The sequence below is a fragment of the Pseudophryne corroboree genome, chromosome 8, assembly GCF_028390025.1.
Source record: "Pseudophryne corroboree isolate aPseCor3 chromosome 8, aPseCor3.hap2, whole genome shotgun sequence".
Lineage (NCBI taxonomy): Eukaryota > Metazoa > Chordata > Amphibia > Anura > Myobatrachidae > Pseudophryne > Pseudophryne corroboree.
In genome coordinates this window covers 485,968,761-485,986,950 of record NC_086451.1, presented here as the reverse complement: position 1 = coordinate 485,986,950, position 18,190 = coordinate 485,968,761, and the positions used below count along the sequence as shown (strand labels likewise).

General features: G+C 49.8%; 1 protein-coding gene across 1 annotated transcript in view; it reads right to left on the bottom strand.

The window, feature by feature from the left end:
* Positions 1-18,190, bottom strand: part of ITM2A (integral membrane protein 2A) — a 72,820-nt gene that overhangs the window by 27,711 nt on the left and 26,919 nt on the right. Inside the window, exons 2-4 of the mRNA XM_063938415.1 lie at positions 5,080-5,214; positions 4,245-4,427; positions 3,349-3,459 (exon numbers count right to left, since the gene is read on the bottom strand). Of these exons, the coding sequence (XP_063794485.1) occupies positions 3,349-3,459; positions 4,245-4,427; positions 5,080-5,214 (429 nt within the window). The remainder of the gene's footprint in view (positions 1-3,348; positions 3,460-4,244; positions 4,428-5,079; positions 5,215-18,190) is intronic.

The window sequence follows — 18,190 nt, the reverse complement described above, 5'->3', positions numbered from 1 at the left end:
TCTCCGAGACTCGGATCTAGCCGCTCGTGTCGAACGGTGGCCAATTGTAATTGCAACCCAGCCATTACATTTAGCATAGGAATGAAAACCTGGTTCCGGAGTGGAAACCACACAATAAACAAAGACCGACACTTGCACGCTCAGTAAAAGCGTTACTTAAGGTGTATAATATACCTATATATATATGGCCGAAATGCATTCACTTGGCCAGCCTATATAAAAGCTGAAACAAAAATTCCCACTAACACCCCTGCGCCTCCGGTGGAGTAGTGTTGTAGGACAGGAACGTTCTGGAATTAGAAAGAGGAAGAAACAGGAAGCATGGTTAAAATGGCCCCCATGCCATGCTTACACTGATAATCCCAGATCAAGTTACAATACATTCTGTGTGAATATAGGCTCAATAGTCTATTATACAGGGAGAATCACAGGTTAGGTTATTAATATAACCTATATGAATGTGGCAGCCTGTCATATTTTACTAACATATCTTCCCCTGCAGCAGCGCTGCCTGTGGCTTGTCCCCCCCCACCTCCCCCTGTGTTCCGTGTCTCAGCGGGGAGCGGGTGCCGGGAAGCTGATCTTGCAGGGAGGCAGGGGATGTTGTGAGAAGAGCGGCCGAGTGTTCGGCTGGCTGGAGCGGCGCGTAGCGGCTTCCGGCGGCTCTAGTGAGAGCGCTGTGCTGCGGCGGTCTCCCTGTCTTTGAAGTCCGTACAGCGCGGACGGAGCGGCTAGGGCGGGCGCTGGTATTAGCGGCGGGTGCGGGTAATGAAAACAGACCCCCACACAGCGGGGCGGCAGCGCGCGCTGACCGCCCCGTCCCCCCCCAGCATACCTTGTCTCGTAGGAAGGGCTGCGACGGGGCTTCTATCTGTAAGCTCCGTCCAGCTCTTGTTCCTGGCTGCGACGGGGCTTCTATCTGTAAGCTCCGTCCAGCTCTTGTTCCTGGCTGCGACGGGGCTTCTATCTGTAAGCTCCGTCCAGCTCTTGTTCCTGCCAGCTGATCACTCCTTCATGGCTGCGACGGGGCTTCTATCTGTAAGCTCCGTCCAGCTCTTCCAGTGTTGCAGTAGGCAGTGGGCTGCCTGTGAGGGTGCTCTTTGTGAGGACCGACACGCCATGCGCTGTCCGTGCAGCGGCACTATCCCGGACCCATGTTTTTACAGAAACTGGGAAGGAATGTGAAAAAGTAAAAATGTAAAAGTAAAAATGAAAAATTTATAAAATCTTCAACTAAGTGTGGGAACTCCACACAAGCCTTGTTAGTGCTGTGAGCACAGAAAAAACACTGAGGTACTCGGGGATATGGAGGGGAGGAGAGTTCTAAATTTAAATATTCAGTGCCTTTGTTCTGCTAAAGCCGTCCAGTGACCCCTAGTGGATGAAAAAGAAAAAGAGACACATACGGAGAGTAGTAATTACACATACAGCGTGGGGGGGGGTGGAAAGAGTCACACATACGGAGAGTAGTAATTACACATACAGCGTGGGGGGGGGGGCTGGAAAGAGTCACACATACGGAGAGTAGTAATTACACATACAGCGTGGGGGGTGGTGGAAAGAGTCACACATACGGAGAGTAGTAATTACACATACAGCGTGGGGGGGGGGGCTGGAAAGAGTCACACATACGGAGAGTAGTAATTACACAAACAGCATGGGGGGTGGTGGAAAGAGTCACACATACGGAGAGTAGTAATTACACATACAGCGTGGGGGGGTGGGGGCTGGAAATAGTCACACATACAGTGAGTAGTAATTACACATACAGCGTGTGGGGGGATGGAAAGAGTCACACAGAGTTAGTAGTACAGCGTGGGGGGGGTGGAGTCACACATACAGTGAGTAGTACAGCGTGGGGGGGTGGAGTCACACATACAGTGAGTAGTACAGCGTGGGGGGGTGGAGTCACACATACAGTGAGTAGTACAGCGTGGCGGGGGGTGGAGTCACACATACAGTGAGTAGTACAGCGTGGGGGGGGGGGGGTCGTCACACTAACAGTGAGTAGTAATTACACATACAGTGTGTGGGGGGGTGGAAAGAGTCACACATACAGTGAGTAGTACAGCGTGGGGGGGTGGTGGAAAGAGTCACACATACAGTGAGTAGTACAGCGTGGGGGGGGTGGAGTCACACACAGTGAGTAGTACAGCGTGGGGGGGGGGGGGGGGGAGTCACACATACAGTGAGTAGTAATTACACATACAGTGTGTGGGGGGTGGAAAGAGTCACACATACAGTGAGTAGTACAGCGTGGGGGGGGTGGAAAGAGTCACACATACAGTGAGTAGTACAGCGTGGGGGGGTGGAGTCACACATACAGTGAGTAGTACAGCGTGGGGGGGGGGTGGAGTCACACATACAGTGAGTAGTAATTACACATACAGTGTGTGGGGGGTGGAAAGAGTCACACATACAGTGAGTAGTACAGCGTGGGGGGTGTGGAAAGAGTCACACATACAGTTAGTACAGAGTGGGGGGGGTGGAGTCACACATACAGTGAGTAGTAATTACACATACAGTGTGTGGGGGGGGTGGAAAGAGTCACACACAGTGAGTAGTACAGCGTGGGGGGGGTGGAAAGAGTCACACATACAGTGAGTAGTACAGCGTGGGGGGGTGGAGTCACACATACAGTGAGTAGTAATTACACATACAGCGTGGGGGGGGGTGGAGTCACACATACAGCGAGTGGTAATTACACATACAGCGTGGGGGGGGTGGAGTCACACATACAGTGAGTAGTAATTACACATACAGCGTGGGGGGGTGGAGTCACACATACAGTGAGTGGTAATTACACATACAGCGTGGGGGGGGGTGGAGTCACACATACAGTGAGTAGTAATTACACATACAGCGTGGGGGGGGGGTGGAGTCACACATACAGTGAGTAGTAATTACACATACAGCGTGGGGGGAGTCACACATACAGTGAGTAGTAATTACACATACAGCGTGGGGGGGTGGAGTCACACATACAGCGAGTGGTAATTACACATACAGCGTGGGGGGGGGTGGAGTCACACATACAGTGAGTAGTAATTACACATACAGTGTGTGGGGGGGTGGAGTCACACATACAGTGAGTAGTAATTACACATACAGCGTGGGGGGGGGGGGGGGGGGGGGAGTCACATACAGTGAGTAGTAATTACACATACAGTGAGTGGGGGGGTGGAGTCACACATACAGTGAGTAGTAATTACACATACAGCGTGGGGGGGGGTGGAGTCACACATACAGTGAGTAGTAATTACACATACAGTGTGTGGGGGGGTGGAGTCACATACAGTGAGTAGTAATTACACATACAGCGTGGGGGGGGGAATTAATGATACGTACTGCGAGTCTCTTGAAGAGATCGATCAGGTTCTTGGGAGGGAGAACCACTGAGGTGTTCAGGGCGATCACGTAGCATTTCTGCAACTCGAGGTCCAGGTAAGCAGTCAGGAGCTGAGCGGGACAGAGAGACAGTGATCAGAACCCGTCTCACAAGAGACCGCAGGCTGGGGAAATCACCAGGAGAGGTCACGCTACATGGCCCTCGGCAGAGATAAGAGTCCTGCGCACCTGTAAGTATTATTCTGCAGGCGATGGGCACTACGGCCAGAGCTCACGTATCAGCCACCAATGCTTACATCTATGTCCGGCAGCCTGAAGCCGTATGGCAACGCTCGCCATCAGCTACGAGGACACTGAACCCGTCTCATGCCGACACGCGAGGAGGAACGTCCTGCTCTGTCATGGTCAGTACATAGAATTATTACTGTGTCTATTTACCATCTATTCTAGATAAAGTCTTAGAACAGTGCCAATGACAGTTTGCGCCAGACTCCTCCTACAGCGAGTCCGTGCAGATGAGCCCCAGTGGGGCACTGACCTATCGGGGCCATTCCCTGCGTGGGCTCAGCGGCACTCTATGGTTACGTCTTTCTCCCATAACCTCTCCGGCTTTTCACAGGCTCCCTTATAATGGAGGACAGGGAGACCGGCGGTAGCGGTCAGGATGGAGGAACTTTACACGAGACACGGGATGAAGAGTCAGCTCATCAACGTATGTCCGTGTTCTAGGAGACGGGACGGGTTCTCATGACCCCAAACCTGTCTCGTTTTTCCAGGTCACCCGTGGAGAGTTGGTAAAACACCTGTGCCCAGCTAGGTGACCCGGAAAACATGACCTGTTTGGGATCCCGAGGACAGAGTTGGATCACCGCTGATTTAGATTATGTGGAACTTACTCTATCGAAGTCGTGTACGATGGCAGCGGAGTCGCCTACTGAGAAGGACGGCACGGGAACATTGATCAAAGCCAAGTTGTCGTCTTCGCGGATATCGGCTTCTTCGGATATTGGAAGGTAGTACGGCTCCTCGTTCTGGTCGCTGTGCTCTATGTAGGACAACTGGCCTTCAAACAACTTGTGCTGAAACAAAGAAGATGAAATCAACGCGTTTACTCGTTACACGATGAGTCAGGCGCTTCTCTATCTCTGTACGAGACACCCCCCCCCCCCCGGAGGGTCCCCGCTGTATGTGCAATGTCCCTCCCGCCATCAGAAAGACGGCGAGGAACCAACAATGGAGATTGTTTTACTTAAAGAGCATCTCTGCGTTTCCCAGCTTATTGTATGTGCTGCCTGGCCACCCTCCAGCTGCCCCTAGTGGCGAGATACTGGTGTGGATGGCAGAAGCGGGCACTGACGCCCAACAGTAGTAGTCAGGGCAGACATTTATTATTTATTAACAGTTTCTTATATAGCGCAGCAAATTTCATTGCGCTTTACAACTGGACACAATTAGAAGACAAAACTGGGTAAAAACCAACAGTCAGAGGTAGGAGGGCCCTGCTCGCAAGCTTACAATCTTGGGGACCATACCCGTGCCCATACAGAAAAACCCAGAGCGCAGACGCTGGACAGGAAGCTTAGCATTTACTTCTATAGCGCACACATTATCCGCAGCGCTGCACAGAGAATGTATCCGTCCCTGCGCCAGAGGAGCTTACACTCTATATTCCCTACCACATGGGGGAGAAGGTGTCACACTGACCTGGCCCTCCCGTCACCGGTTACTTACCCTGGGCATAAAGAACTTGTAGATGCAGGCGCCCCCGACGATCAGCCCGGCCAAAATGAACGCCAGACCCAAGAGGGTGAGCAGGCAGCGGCCAGTGGAGGTACTGTCTGTCCCGCGGGTAGCAGCCTCAGGATCCTGCAATAAGACATAGGACAGCCCTGATTACCACGTGTGTGACGGGGAGAATGTGCGGGAACTGGAAAATAAGAATTTACTTACCGATAATTCTATTTCTCATAGTCCGTAGTGGATGCTGGGGACTCAGTAAGGACCATGGGGAATAGCGGCTCCGCAGGAGACTGGGCACATCTAAAGAAAGCTTTAGGACTAACTGGTGTGCACTGGCTCCTCCCCCTATGACCCTCCTCCAAGCCTCAGTTAGGATACTGTGCCCGGACGAGCGTACACAATAAGGAAGGATTTTGAATCCCGGGTAAGACTCATACCAGCCACACCAATCACACCGTACAACTTGTGATCTGAACCCAGTTAACAGCATGATAACAGAGGAGCCTCTGAAAAGATGGCTCCCAACAATAATAACCCGATTTTTGTAACAATAACTATGTACAAGTATTGCAGACAATCCGCACTTGGGATGGGCGCCCAGCATCCACTACGGACTTTGAGAAATAGAATTATCGGTAAGTAAATTCTTATTTTCTCTAACGTCCTAAGTGGATGCTGGGGACTCCGTAAGGACCATGGGGATTATACCAAAGCTCCCAAACGGGCGGGAGAGTGCGGATGACTCTGCAGCACCGAATGAGAGAACTCCAGGTCCTCCTCAGCCAGGGTATCAAATTTGTAGAATTTAGCAAACGTGTTTGCCCCTGACCAAGTAGCTGCTCGGCAAAGTTGTAAAGCCGAGACCCCTCGGGCAGCCGCCCAAGATGAGCCCACTTTCCTTGTGGAACGGGCTTTTACAGATTTTAGCTGTGGCAGGCCTGCCACAGAATGTGCAAGCTGAATTGTACTACAAATCCAACGAGCAATAGTCTGCTTAGAAGCAGGAGCACCCAGCTTGTTGGGTGCACACAGGATAAACAGCGAGTCAGATTTCCTGACTCCAGCCGTCCTGGAAATATTTTCAGGGCCCTGACAACATCCAGAAACTTGGATTCCTCCAAGTCCCTAGTAGCCGCAGGCACCACAATAGGTTGGTTCAGGTGAAAACGCTGGAACCACCTTAGGGAGAAACTGAGGACGAGTCCTCAATTCCGCCCTGTCCGAATGGAAAATCAGATAAGGGCTTTTACAGGATAAAGCCGCCAATTCTGACACACGCCTGGCCCAGGCCAGGGCCAACAGCATGACCACATTCCATGTGAGATATTTTAACTCCACAGATTTAAGTGGTTCAAACCAATGTGACTTTTGGAACCCAAACTACATTGAGATCCCAAATTGCCACTGGAGGCACAAAAGGAGGCTGTATATGCAGTACCCCTTTTACAAACGTCTAAACTTCAGGGACTGAAGCTAGTTCTTTTTTGGAAGAAAATTGACAGGGCCGAAATCTGAACCTTAATGGACCCCAATTTCAGGCCCATAGACACTCCTGTTTGCAGGAAATGTAGGAATCGACCCAGTTGAATTTCCTCCGTCGGGCCTTACTGGCCTCGCACTACGCAACATATTTTCGCCAATTGCGGTGATAATGTTTTTGCGGTTACATCCTTCCTGGCTTTAGATCAGGATAGGGATGACTTCATCCGGAATTTTTCCTTCAGGATCCGGTGTTCAACCGGCATGCCGTCAAACGCAGCCGCGGTAAGTCTTGGAACAGACAGGGTCCTTGCTGGAGCAGGTCCCTTCTTAGAGGTAGAGGCCACGGATCCTCCGTGAGCATCTCTTGAAGTTCCGGTTACCAAGTCCTTCTTGGCCAATCCGGAGCCACGAATATAGTGCTTTCTCCTCTCCATCTTATCAATCTCAGTACCTTGGGTATGAGAGGCAGAGGAGGGAACACATACACTGACTGGTACACCCACGGTGTTACCAGAGCGTCTACAACTATTGCCTGAGGGTCTCTTGACCTGGCGCAATACCTGTCGAGTTTTTTAATCATGTGGACGACTTCTGGGTGAAGTCCCCACTCTCCCGGGTGGAGGTCGTGCTGAGGAAGTCTGCTTCCCAGTTGTCCACTCCCGGAATGAATACTGTTGACAGTGCTATCACATGATTTTCCGCCCAGCGAAGAATCCCTGCAGCTTCTGCCATTGCCCTCCTGCTTCTTGTGGCACCCTGTCTGTTTACGTGGGTGACTGCCATGATGTTGTCCGACTGGATCAACACCGGCTGACCTTGAAGCAGAGGTCTTGCTAAGCTTAGAGCATTGTAAATGGCCCTTAGCTTCAGGATATTTATGTGAAGTGATGTATCCAGGCTTGACCCTAAGCCCTGGATATTCCTTCCCTGTGTGACTGCTCCCCAGCCTCGCAGGCTGGCATCCGTGGTCACCAGGACCCAGTCCTGAATGCCGAATCTGTGGCCCTCTAGAAGATGAGCACTCTGCAACCACCACAGGATGGATACCCTTGTCCTTGGTGACAGGGTTATCCGCTGATGCATCTGAAAATGCGACCCGGACCATTTGTCCAGTAGGTTCCACTGGAAAGTTCTTGCGTGGAATCTAACGAATGGGATTGCTTCGTAGGAAGCCACCATTTTTACCCAGAACCCTTGTGCATTGATGCACTGAGACTTGGTTCGGTTTTAGGAGGTTCCTGACTAGCTCGGATAACTCCCTGGCTTTCTCTTCCGGGAGAAACACCTTTTTTCTGGACTGTGTCCAGGAACATCCCTAGGAAACAGAAGACAAGTCGTCGGAACCAGCTGCGATTTTGGAATATTGAGAATCCAATCGTGCTGCCGCAACACTACCTGAGATAGTGCTACACCGACTTCCAACTGTTCCCTGGATCTTACCCTTATCAGGGAATCGTCCAAGTAAGGGATAACTAAAATTTCCTTCCTTCGAAGGGATATCATTTCGGCCATTACCTTGGTAAAGACCCGGGGTGCCGTGGACCATCCCTACGGCAGCGTCTGAACTGATAGTGACAGTTCTGTACCATAACCTGAGGTACCCTTGGTGAGAAGGGTAAATTTTGACATGAAGGTAAGCATCCTTGATGTCCCGAGACATCATGTAGTCCCCTTCTTCCAGGTTCGCAATCACTGCTCTGAGTGACTCAATCTTGAATTTGAACCTCTGTATGTAAGTGTTCAAAGATTTTAGATTTAGAATCGGTCTCACCGAGCCGTCTGGCTTCAGTACCACAATAGTGTGGAATAATACCCCGTTCCCTGTTGCAGGAGGGGTACCTTGATTATCACCTGCTGGGAATACAGCTTGTGAATGGCTTCCAAAACTGCCTCCCTGTCAGAGGGAGACGTCGGTAAAGCCGACTTTTTGGAAACGGCGAGGGGGAGACGTCTCGAATTCCAATATGTACCCTTGAGATATTACCTGAAGGATCCAGGGGTCTACTTGCGAGTGAGCCCACTGCGCACTGAAATTCATTGAGAACGGGCCCCCACCGTGCCTGAGCTTGTAAGGCCCTAGCGTCATACTGAGGGCTTGGCAGAGGCGGGAAAGGGTTTCTGTTCCTGGGAACTGGCTAATCTCTTCAGCCTTTTTCCTCTCCCTCTGTCACGAGCAGAAAAGAGGAACCTTTTGTCCGCTTGCCAACAAAGGACTGCGCCTGATAATACGGCGTCTTATTTTGAGAGGCGACCTGGGGTACAAACGTGGATTTCCCAGTTGTTGCCGTGGCCACCAGGTCTAAAAGACCGACCCCAAATGTCCCTTTTCAAAGGCAATACTTCCAAATGCCGTTTGGAATCCGCATCACCTGACCATTTTACTGGTAGAATTGGACAACGCACTTATACTTGATGCCAGTCGGCAATTATTCCGCTGTGCATCATGCATATATAGAAATGCATCTTTTAAATGCTCTATAGGCAATAATATACTATCCTTATCTAGGATATCAATATTTCCAGTCAGGGAATCCGACCATGCCAACCCAGCACTGCACCTCCAGGCTGAGGCGATTGCTGGTCGCAGTATAACACCAGTATGTGTGTGAATACATTTTTGGATACCCTCCTGCTTTTTATCAGCAGGATCCTTAAGGGCGGCCATCTCATGAGAGGGTAGAGCCCTTGTTCTTACAAGCGTGTGAGCGCCTTATCCCCCCTAGGGGGTGTTTCCCAACGCACCCTAACCTCTGGCGGGAAAGGGTATACACCAATACTTTTTAAGAAATTTGTTATCGGGGGGAAACCCACGCATCATCACACACCTCATTTTATTTCTCAGATTCAGGAAAACTACAGGTAGTTTTTCCCTCACCGAACATAGTATCCCTTTTTGGTGGTACTCGTATTATCAGAAATGTATAAAACATTTTCCATTGTCTCAATCATGTAACGTGTGGCCCTACTGGAAATCACGGTTGTCTCTTCACCGTCGACACAGGAGTCAGTATCCGTGTCGGCGTCTGTATCTGCCATCTGAGGTAACGGGCGCTTTAGAGCCCCTGACGGCCTATGAGACGTCTGGACAGGCACAAGCTGAGTAGCCGGCTGTCTCATGTCAACCACTGTTTTTTTATACAGAGCTGACACTGTCACGTAATTTTTTAACAGTACATCCACTCAGGTGTCGACCCCTAGGTGGTGACATCACTGTTACAGACACTCTGCTCCGTCTCCACATCATTTTTCTCCTCATACATGTCGACACAAACGTACCGACACACAGCACACACACAGGGAGGACAGGACCCCACACTAGCCCTTTGGGGAGACAGAGGGAGAGTATGCCAGCACACACCAGAGCGCTATATATATATATATATATATATATATATATATATATATATATATATATATATACAGGGATAACCTTATATAAGTGTTTTTCCCCTTATAGCTGCTGTATGTTTTAATACTGCGCCTAATTAGTGCCCCCTCTTTTTTTAACCCTTTCTGTAGTGTAGTGACTGCAGGGAAGAGCCAGGGAGCTTCCCTCCAACGGAGCTGTGAGGGAAAATGGCGCCAGTGTGCTGAGATAGGCTCCGCCCCCTTTTCGGCGGCCTTATCTCCCGTTTTTCTGTATATTCTGGCAGGGGTTAAATGCATCCATATAGCCCAGGAGCTATATGTGATGTATTTTTTGCCATGTAAGGTATTTTTATCATGTTTTATTGCGTCTCAGGGCACCCCCCCCAGCGCCCTGCACCCTCAGTGACCGGAGTATGAAGTGTGCTGAGAGCAATGGCGCACAGCTGCAGTGCTGTGCGCTACCTTATTGAAGACAGGAACGTCTTCTGCCGCCGATTTTTCCGGACCTCTTCGCTCTTCTGGCTCTGTAAGGGGGCCGGCGGCGCGGCTCCGGGACCCATCCAGGCTGGGCCTGTGATCGTCCCTCTGGAGCTAATGTCCAGTAGCCAAGAAGCCCAATCCACTCTGCACTCAGGTGAGTTCGCTTCTTCTCCCCTTAGTCCCTCGATGCAGTGAGCCTGTTGCCAGCAGGTCTCACTGAAAATAACAAACCTAAACTAAAACTTTCACTAAGAAGCTCAGGAGAGCCCCTAGTGTGCACCCTTCTCGTCGGGCACAGAAATCTAACTGAGGCTTGGAGGAGGGTCATAGGGGGAGGAGCCAGTGCACACCAGTTAGTCCTAAAGCTTTCTTTAGATGTGCCCAGTCTCCTGCGGAGCCGCTATTCCCCATGGTCCTTACGGAGTCCCCAGCATCCACTTAGGACGTTAGAGAAATACAGGTTATACACACCGACAGGTTATCCATCATGCCGACATCACTCAGAGACAGCCAGCCAGACTACACCAGCCAGACAGCCACACTACACCAGCCAGACAGCCACACTACACCAACCAGACAGCCACACTACACCACCCAGACAGCCACACTACACCACCCAGGCAGCCACACTACACCACCCAGGCAGCCACACTACACCACCCAGGCAGCCACACTACAACACCCAGGCAGCCACACTACAACACCCAGGCAGCCACACTACAACACCCAGGCAGCCACACTACAACACCCAGGCAGCCACACTACAACACCCAGGCAGCCACACTACAACACCCAGGCAGCCACACTACAACACCCAGGCAGCCACACTACAACACCCAGGCAGCCACACTACAACACCCAGGCAGCCACACTACAACACCCAGGCAGCCACACTACAACACCCAGGCAGCCACACTACAACACCCAGGCAGCCACACTACAACACCCAGACAGCCACACTACAACACCATACAACACCCAGACAGCCACACTACACCACCCAGACAGCCACACTACACCACCCAGACAGCCACACTACACCACCCAGACAGCCACACTACACCACCCAGAAAGCCACACTACAACACCATACACCACCCAGACAGCCACACTACACCACCCAGACAGCCACACTACACCACCCAGACAGCCACACTACACCACCCAGACAGCCACACTACACCACCCAGACAGCCACACTACACCACCCAGACAGCCACACTACACCACCCAGACAGCCACACTACACCACCCAGACAGCCACACTACACCACCCAGACAGCCACACTACACCACCCAGACAGCCACACTACACCACCCAGACAGCCACACTACACCACCCAGACAGCCACACTACACCACCCAGACAGCCACACTACACCACCCAGACAGCCACACTACACCACCCAGACAGCCACACTACACCACCCAGACAGCCACACTACACCACCCAGACAGCCACACTACAACACCCAGACAGTATCCGGTTGATAAATAGACAGTGTCTAGATAGACAGTCAATAGATAGACACCATATGTTAGACAGACATTAGGTCGACAGGGCCAAAAGGTCGACATGAAAATGGTCGACATAAAGATAGACAAATGTTTTTGGACTATTTCATACCTTCTCTATCCATGTCGGCAGTATATACAGGGGAACTACATTATATACAGGGAGGTGGGTCACAAATTATATATACATGGGGGGGGGCATACATTATATAAAGGCAGGAAGGGGGGGGGTAACATATATACAGGGGGGGTACACACACATACAGTATATATGCAGGGGGGGTAATAATTATATAAAGTCAGGGAGGTGGGTAGCACATTATATATAGAGGGGGGGGTCACACATTATACACAGGGGGGAGTGATATGACATATACACAGGGAGGTGGGTAACATTATATATAGAGGGGGGTCAAACATTATACACAGGGGGAGTGATATGACATTATACACAGGGAGGTGGGTAACATTATATATAGAGGGGGGTCAAACATTATACACAGGGGGGAGTGATATGACATTATACACAGGGAGGTGGGTAACATATATAGAGGGGGGTCAAACATTATACACAGGGGGAGTGATATGACATACACAGGGAGGTGGGTAACATATATAGAGGGGGGTCAAACATTATACACAGGGGGGAGTGATATGACATTATACACAGGGAGGTGGGTAACATTATATATAGAGGGGGGTCAAACATTATACACAGGGGGAGTGATATGACACATTATACACAGGGAGGTGGGTAACACATTATATATAGAGGGGGGTCATACATTATACAAAGCGGGGAGTGGTATGACACATTATACACAGGGAGGTGGGTAACATTATATATAGAGGGGGGTCAAACATTATACACAGGGGGAGTGATATGACACATTATACACAGGGAGGTGGGTAACATTATATATAGAGGGGGGTCATACATTATACACAGGGGGAGTGATATGACACATACACAGGGAGGTGGGTAGCACATTATATATAGAGGGGGGTCATACATTATACACAGGGGGAGTGATATGACATTATACACAGGGAGGTGGGTAACACGTTATATATAGAGGGGGGTCATACATTATACACGGGGGAGTGATATGACATACACAGGGAGGTGGGTAGCACATTATATATAGAGGGGGGTCATACATTATACACAGGGGGAGTGATATGACACATTATACACAGGGAGGTGGGTAACGCATTATATAAAGAGGGGGGTCATACATTATACACAGGGGGGAGTGGTATGACACATTATACACAGGGAGGTGGGTAACATATATAGAGGGGGGGTCATATATTATACACAGGGGGAGTGATATGACACATTATACACAGGGAGGTGGGTAGCACATTATATATAGAGGGGGGTCATACATTATACACAGGGAGGTGGGTAACACATTATATATAGAGGGGGGTCATACATTATACACAGGGAGGTGGGTAACATATTATATATAGAGGAGGGTCATACATCATACACAGGGGGGAGTGGTATGACACATTATACACGGGGAGGTGGGTAACACATTATATATAGAGGGGGGTCATACATTATACACAAAGGGGAGTGATATGACACATTATACACAGTGAGGTGGGTAACATTATATATAGAGGGGGGTCATACATTATACACAGGGGGAGTGATATGACACATTATACACAGGGAGGTGGGTAACATATTATATATAGAGGGGGGTCATACATTATACACAGGGGGAGTGATATGACACATTCTACACAGGGAGGTGGGTAGCACATTATATATAGAGGGGGGTCATACATTATACACAGGGGTGAGTGATATGACACATTCTACACAGGGAGGTGGGTAACACATTATATATAGAGGGGGGTCATACATTATACACAGGGGTGAGTGATATGACACATTCTACACAGGGAGGTGGGTAACACATTATATATAGAGGGGGGTCATACATTATACACAGGGGGAGTGATATGACACATTATACACAGGGAGGTGGGTAGCACATTATATATAGAGGGGGGTCATACATTATACACAGGGAGGTGGGTAACACATTATATATAGAGGGGGGTCATACATTATACACAGGGAGGTGGGTAACATATTATATATAGAGGAGGGTCATACATTATACACAGGGGGGAGTGGTATGACACATTATACACGGGGAGGTGGGTAACACATTATATATAGAGGGGGGTCATACATTATACACAGGGGGGAGTGATATGACACATTATACACAGGGAGGTGGGTAACACATTATATATAGAGGAGGGTCATACATTATACACAGGGGGAGTGATATGACACATTATACACAGGGAGGTGGGTAACATATATATAGAGGGGGGTCATACATTATACACAGGGGGGAGTGGTATGACACATTATACACGGGGAGGTGGGTAACACATTATATATAGAGGGGGGTCATACATTATACACAGGGGGGAGTGATATGACACATTATACACAGTGAGGTGGGTAACATTATATATAGAGGGGGGTCATACATTATACACAGGGGGAGTGATATGACACATTCTACACAGGGAGGTGGGTAACATATTATATATAGAGGGGGGTCATACATTATACACAGGGGGAGTGATATGACACATTATACACAGGGAGGTGGGTAACACATTATATATAGAGGAGGGTCATACATTATACACAGGGGGGAGTGGTATGACACATTATACACAGGGAGGTGGGTAACACATTATATATAGAGGGGGGTCATACATTATACACAGGGGGAGTGATATGACACATTCTACACAGGGACGTGGAAAAATAAGATTTTACTCACCGGTAAATCTATTTCTCGTAGTCCGTAGTGGATGCTGGGTACTCCGTAAGGACCATGGGGAATAGACGGGCTCCGCAGGAGACTGGGCACTCTAAAGAAAGATTAGGTACTACATCTGGTGTGCACTGGCTCCTCCCTCTATGCCCCTCCTCCAGACCTCAGTTAGGGAAACTGTGCCCGGAAGAGCTGACATTACTAGGAAAGGATTTGGAATCCAGGGTAAGACTCATACCAGCCACACCGTATAACTTGTGATAATTATACCCAGTTAACAGTATGAACAACAACTGAGCCTCATTAAACTGATGGCTCAGAACAAAAAACCCTATAGTTAAGCAATAACTATATACAAGTATTGCAGAATTCCGCACTTGGGACGGGCTCCCAGCATCCACTACGGACTACGAGAAATAGATTTACCGGTGAGTAAAATCTTATTTTCTCTGACGTCCTAGTGGATGCTGGGTACTCCGTAAGGACCATGGGGATTATACCAAAGCTCCCAAACGGGCGGGAGAGTGCAGACGACTCTGCAGCACCGAATGAGCAAACTCAAGGTCCTCCTCAGCCAGGGTATCAAACTTGTAGAATTTTGCAAACGTGTTTGATCCCGACCAGGTAGCAGCTCGGCAAAGTTGTAAAGCCGAGACCCCTCGGGCAGCCGCCCTAGAAGAGCCCACCTTCCTCGTGGAATGGGCTTTGACTGATTTAGGATGCGGCAGTCCAGCCGCAGAATGTGCAAGTTGAATCGTGCAACAGATCCAGCGAGCAATAGTCTGCTTTGAAGTAGAGATGAGCGGATTCGGTTTTACTCGGTTCTCAAAACCGACCCTTATTGGCTATCCAAAACACGTGACATCTGTGAGCCAATTAGATGCCGTTTTGAGAACCGAGTAAAACCGAGTAAAACCGAACCCGCTCATCTCTACTTTGAAGCAGGAGCACCCAGCTTGTTGGGTGCATGCAGAATAAACAGCGAATCAGTTTTTCTGACTCTAGCCGTCCTGGAAACAGATTTTCAGGGCCCGGACTACATCCAGCAACTTGGAAGCCTCCAAGTCCTGAGTAGCCGCAGGCACCACAATAGGTTGGTTCAAATGGAACGCTGATACCAACTTAGGGAGAAATTGGGGACGAGTCCTCAATTCTGCCCTGTCCATATGGAAGATCAGATAGGGGCTTTTACATGACAAAGCCGCCAATTCTGACACAAGCCTAGCCGAAGCCAAAAGCATGACCACTTTCCACGTGAGATATTTCAACTCCACGGTCTGAAGTGGCTCAAACCAATGTGATTTTAGGAAATCCAACACTACGTTGAGATCCCAAGGTGCCACTGGGGGCACAAAAGGGGGCTGAATATGCAGCACTCCCTTAACAAACGTCTGAACTTCAGGCAGTGAAGCCAGTTCTTTTTGAAAGAAAATAGACAGGGCCGAAATCTGGACTTTAATGGATCCCAATTTTAGGCCCATAGTCACTCCTGACTGTAGGAAGTGCAGAAAACGACCCAGCTGAAATTCTTCTGTTGGGGCCTTCATAGCCTCACACCAAGCAAAATATTTTCGCCATATGCGGTGATAATGTTTTGCTGTCACATCCTTCCTAGCTTTTATCAGCGTAGGAATGACTTCAACCGGAATGCCCTTTTCCATCAGGATCCGGCGTTCAACCGCCATGCCGTCAAACGCAGCCGCGGTAAGTCTTGGAACAGACAGGGCCCCTGCTGTAGCAGGTCCTGTCTGAGAGGCAGAGGCCAAGGGTCCTCTGAGATCATTTCTTGTAGTTCCGGGTACCAAGCCCTTCTTGGCCAATCCGGAACGATGAGTATAGTTCTTACTCCTCTCTTTCTTATTATCCTCAGTACCTTTGGTATGAGAGGAAGAGGAGGAAACACATAAACCGACTGGAACACCCACGGTGTCACTAGAGCGTCCACAGCTATCGCCTGAGGGTCCCTTGACCTGGCGCAATATCTTTTTAGCTTTTTGTTGAGGCGGGACGCCATCATGTCCACCTGTGGCCTTTCCCAATGATTTACAATCAGCTGGAAGACTTCTGGATGAAGTCCCCACTCTCCCGGGTGGAGGTCGTGCCTGCTGAGGAAGTCTGCTTCCCAGTTGTCCACTCCCGGAATGAACACTGCTGACAGTGCTATCACGTGATTTTCCGCCCATCGGAGAATCCTTGTGGCTTCTGCCATCGCCATCCTGCTTCTTGTGCCGCCCTGTCGGTTTACATGGGCGACCGCCGTGATGTTGTCTGACTGAATCAGCACCGGCTGGTTTTGAAGCAGGGGTTTTGCCTGACTTAGGGCATTGTAAATGGCCCTTAGTTCCAGAATGTTTATGTGTAGGGAAGCTTCCTGACTCGACCATTGTCCTTGGAAGTTTCTTCCCTGAGTGACTGCCCCCCAACCTCGGAGGCTTGTATCCGTGGTCACCAGGACCCAGTCCTGTATGCCGAATCTGCGGCCCTCGAGTAGGTGAGCACTCTGCAGCCACCACAGCAGAGACACCCTGGCCCTCGGGGACAGGGTGATCAGCCGATGCATCTGAAGATGCGATCCGGACCACTTGTCTAACAGATCCCACTGAAAGATCCGTGCATGGAACCTGCCGAATGGAATTGCCTCGTAAGAAGCTACCATCTTTCCCAGGACTCGCGTGCAGAGACGCACCGACACCTGTTTTGGTTTTAGGAGGTCTCTGACCAGAGATGACAACTCCTTGGCCTTCTCCTCCGGGAGAAACACCTTCTTCTGTTCTGTGTCCAGAATCATACCCAGGAACAGCAGACGCGTCGTAGGAACCAGCTGCGACTTCGGGATATTCAGAATCCAGCCGTGCTGTTGTAGTACTTCCTGAGATAGTGCTACTCCGACCAACAACTGCTCCCTGGACCTCGCCTTTATAAGGAGATCGTCCAAGTACGGGATAATTATAACTCCCTTCTTTCGAAGGAGTATCATCATTTCGGCCATTACTTTGGTAAATACCCTCGGTGCCGTGGACAGACCAAACGGCAACGTCTGGAATTGGTAATGGCTGTCCTGTACCACAAAACGGAGGTACACCTGGTGAGGTGGGTAAATGGGAACATGTAGGTAAGCATCCTTGATGTCCAGTGATACCATGTAATCCCCCTCTTCCAGGCTTGCAATAACCGCCCTGAGCGATTCCATTTTGAACTTGAACTTCCTTATATAAGTGTTCAAAGATTTCAAATTTAGAATGGGTCTCACCGAACCGTCTGGTTTCGGTACCACAAACATTGTGGAATAGTAACCCCGTCCCTGTTGAAGGAGGGGAACTTTTATTATCACCTGCTGGAGGTACAGCTTGTGAATTGCCGCCAGTACTACCTCCCTGTCCTGGGGAGTAGCTGGCAAGGCTGATTTGAGGTAACGGCGAGGGGGAGACGTC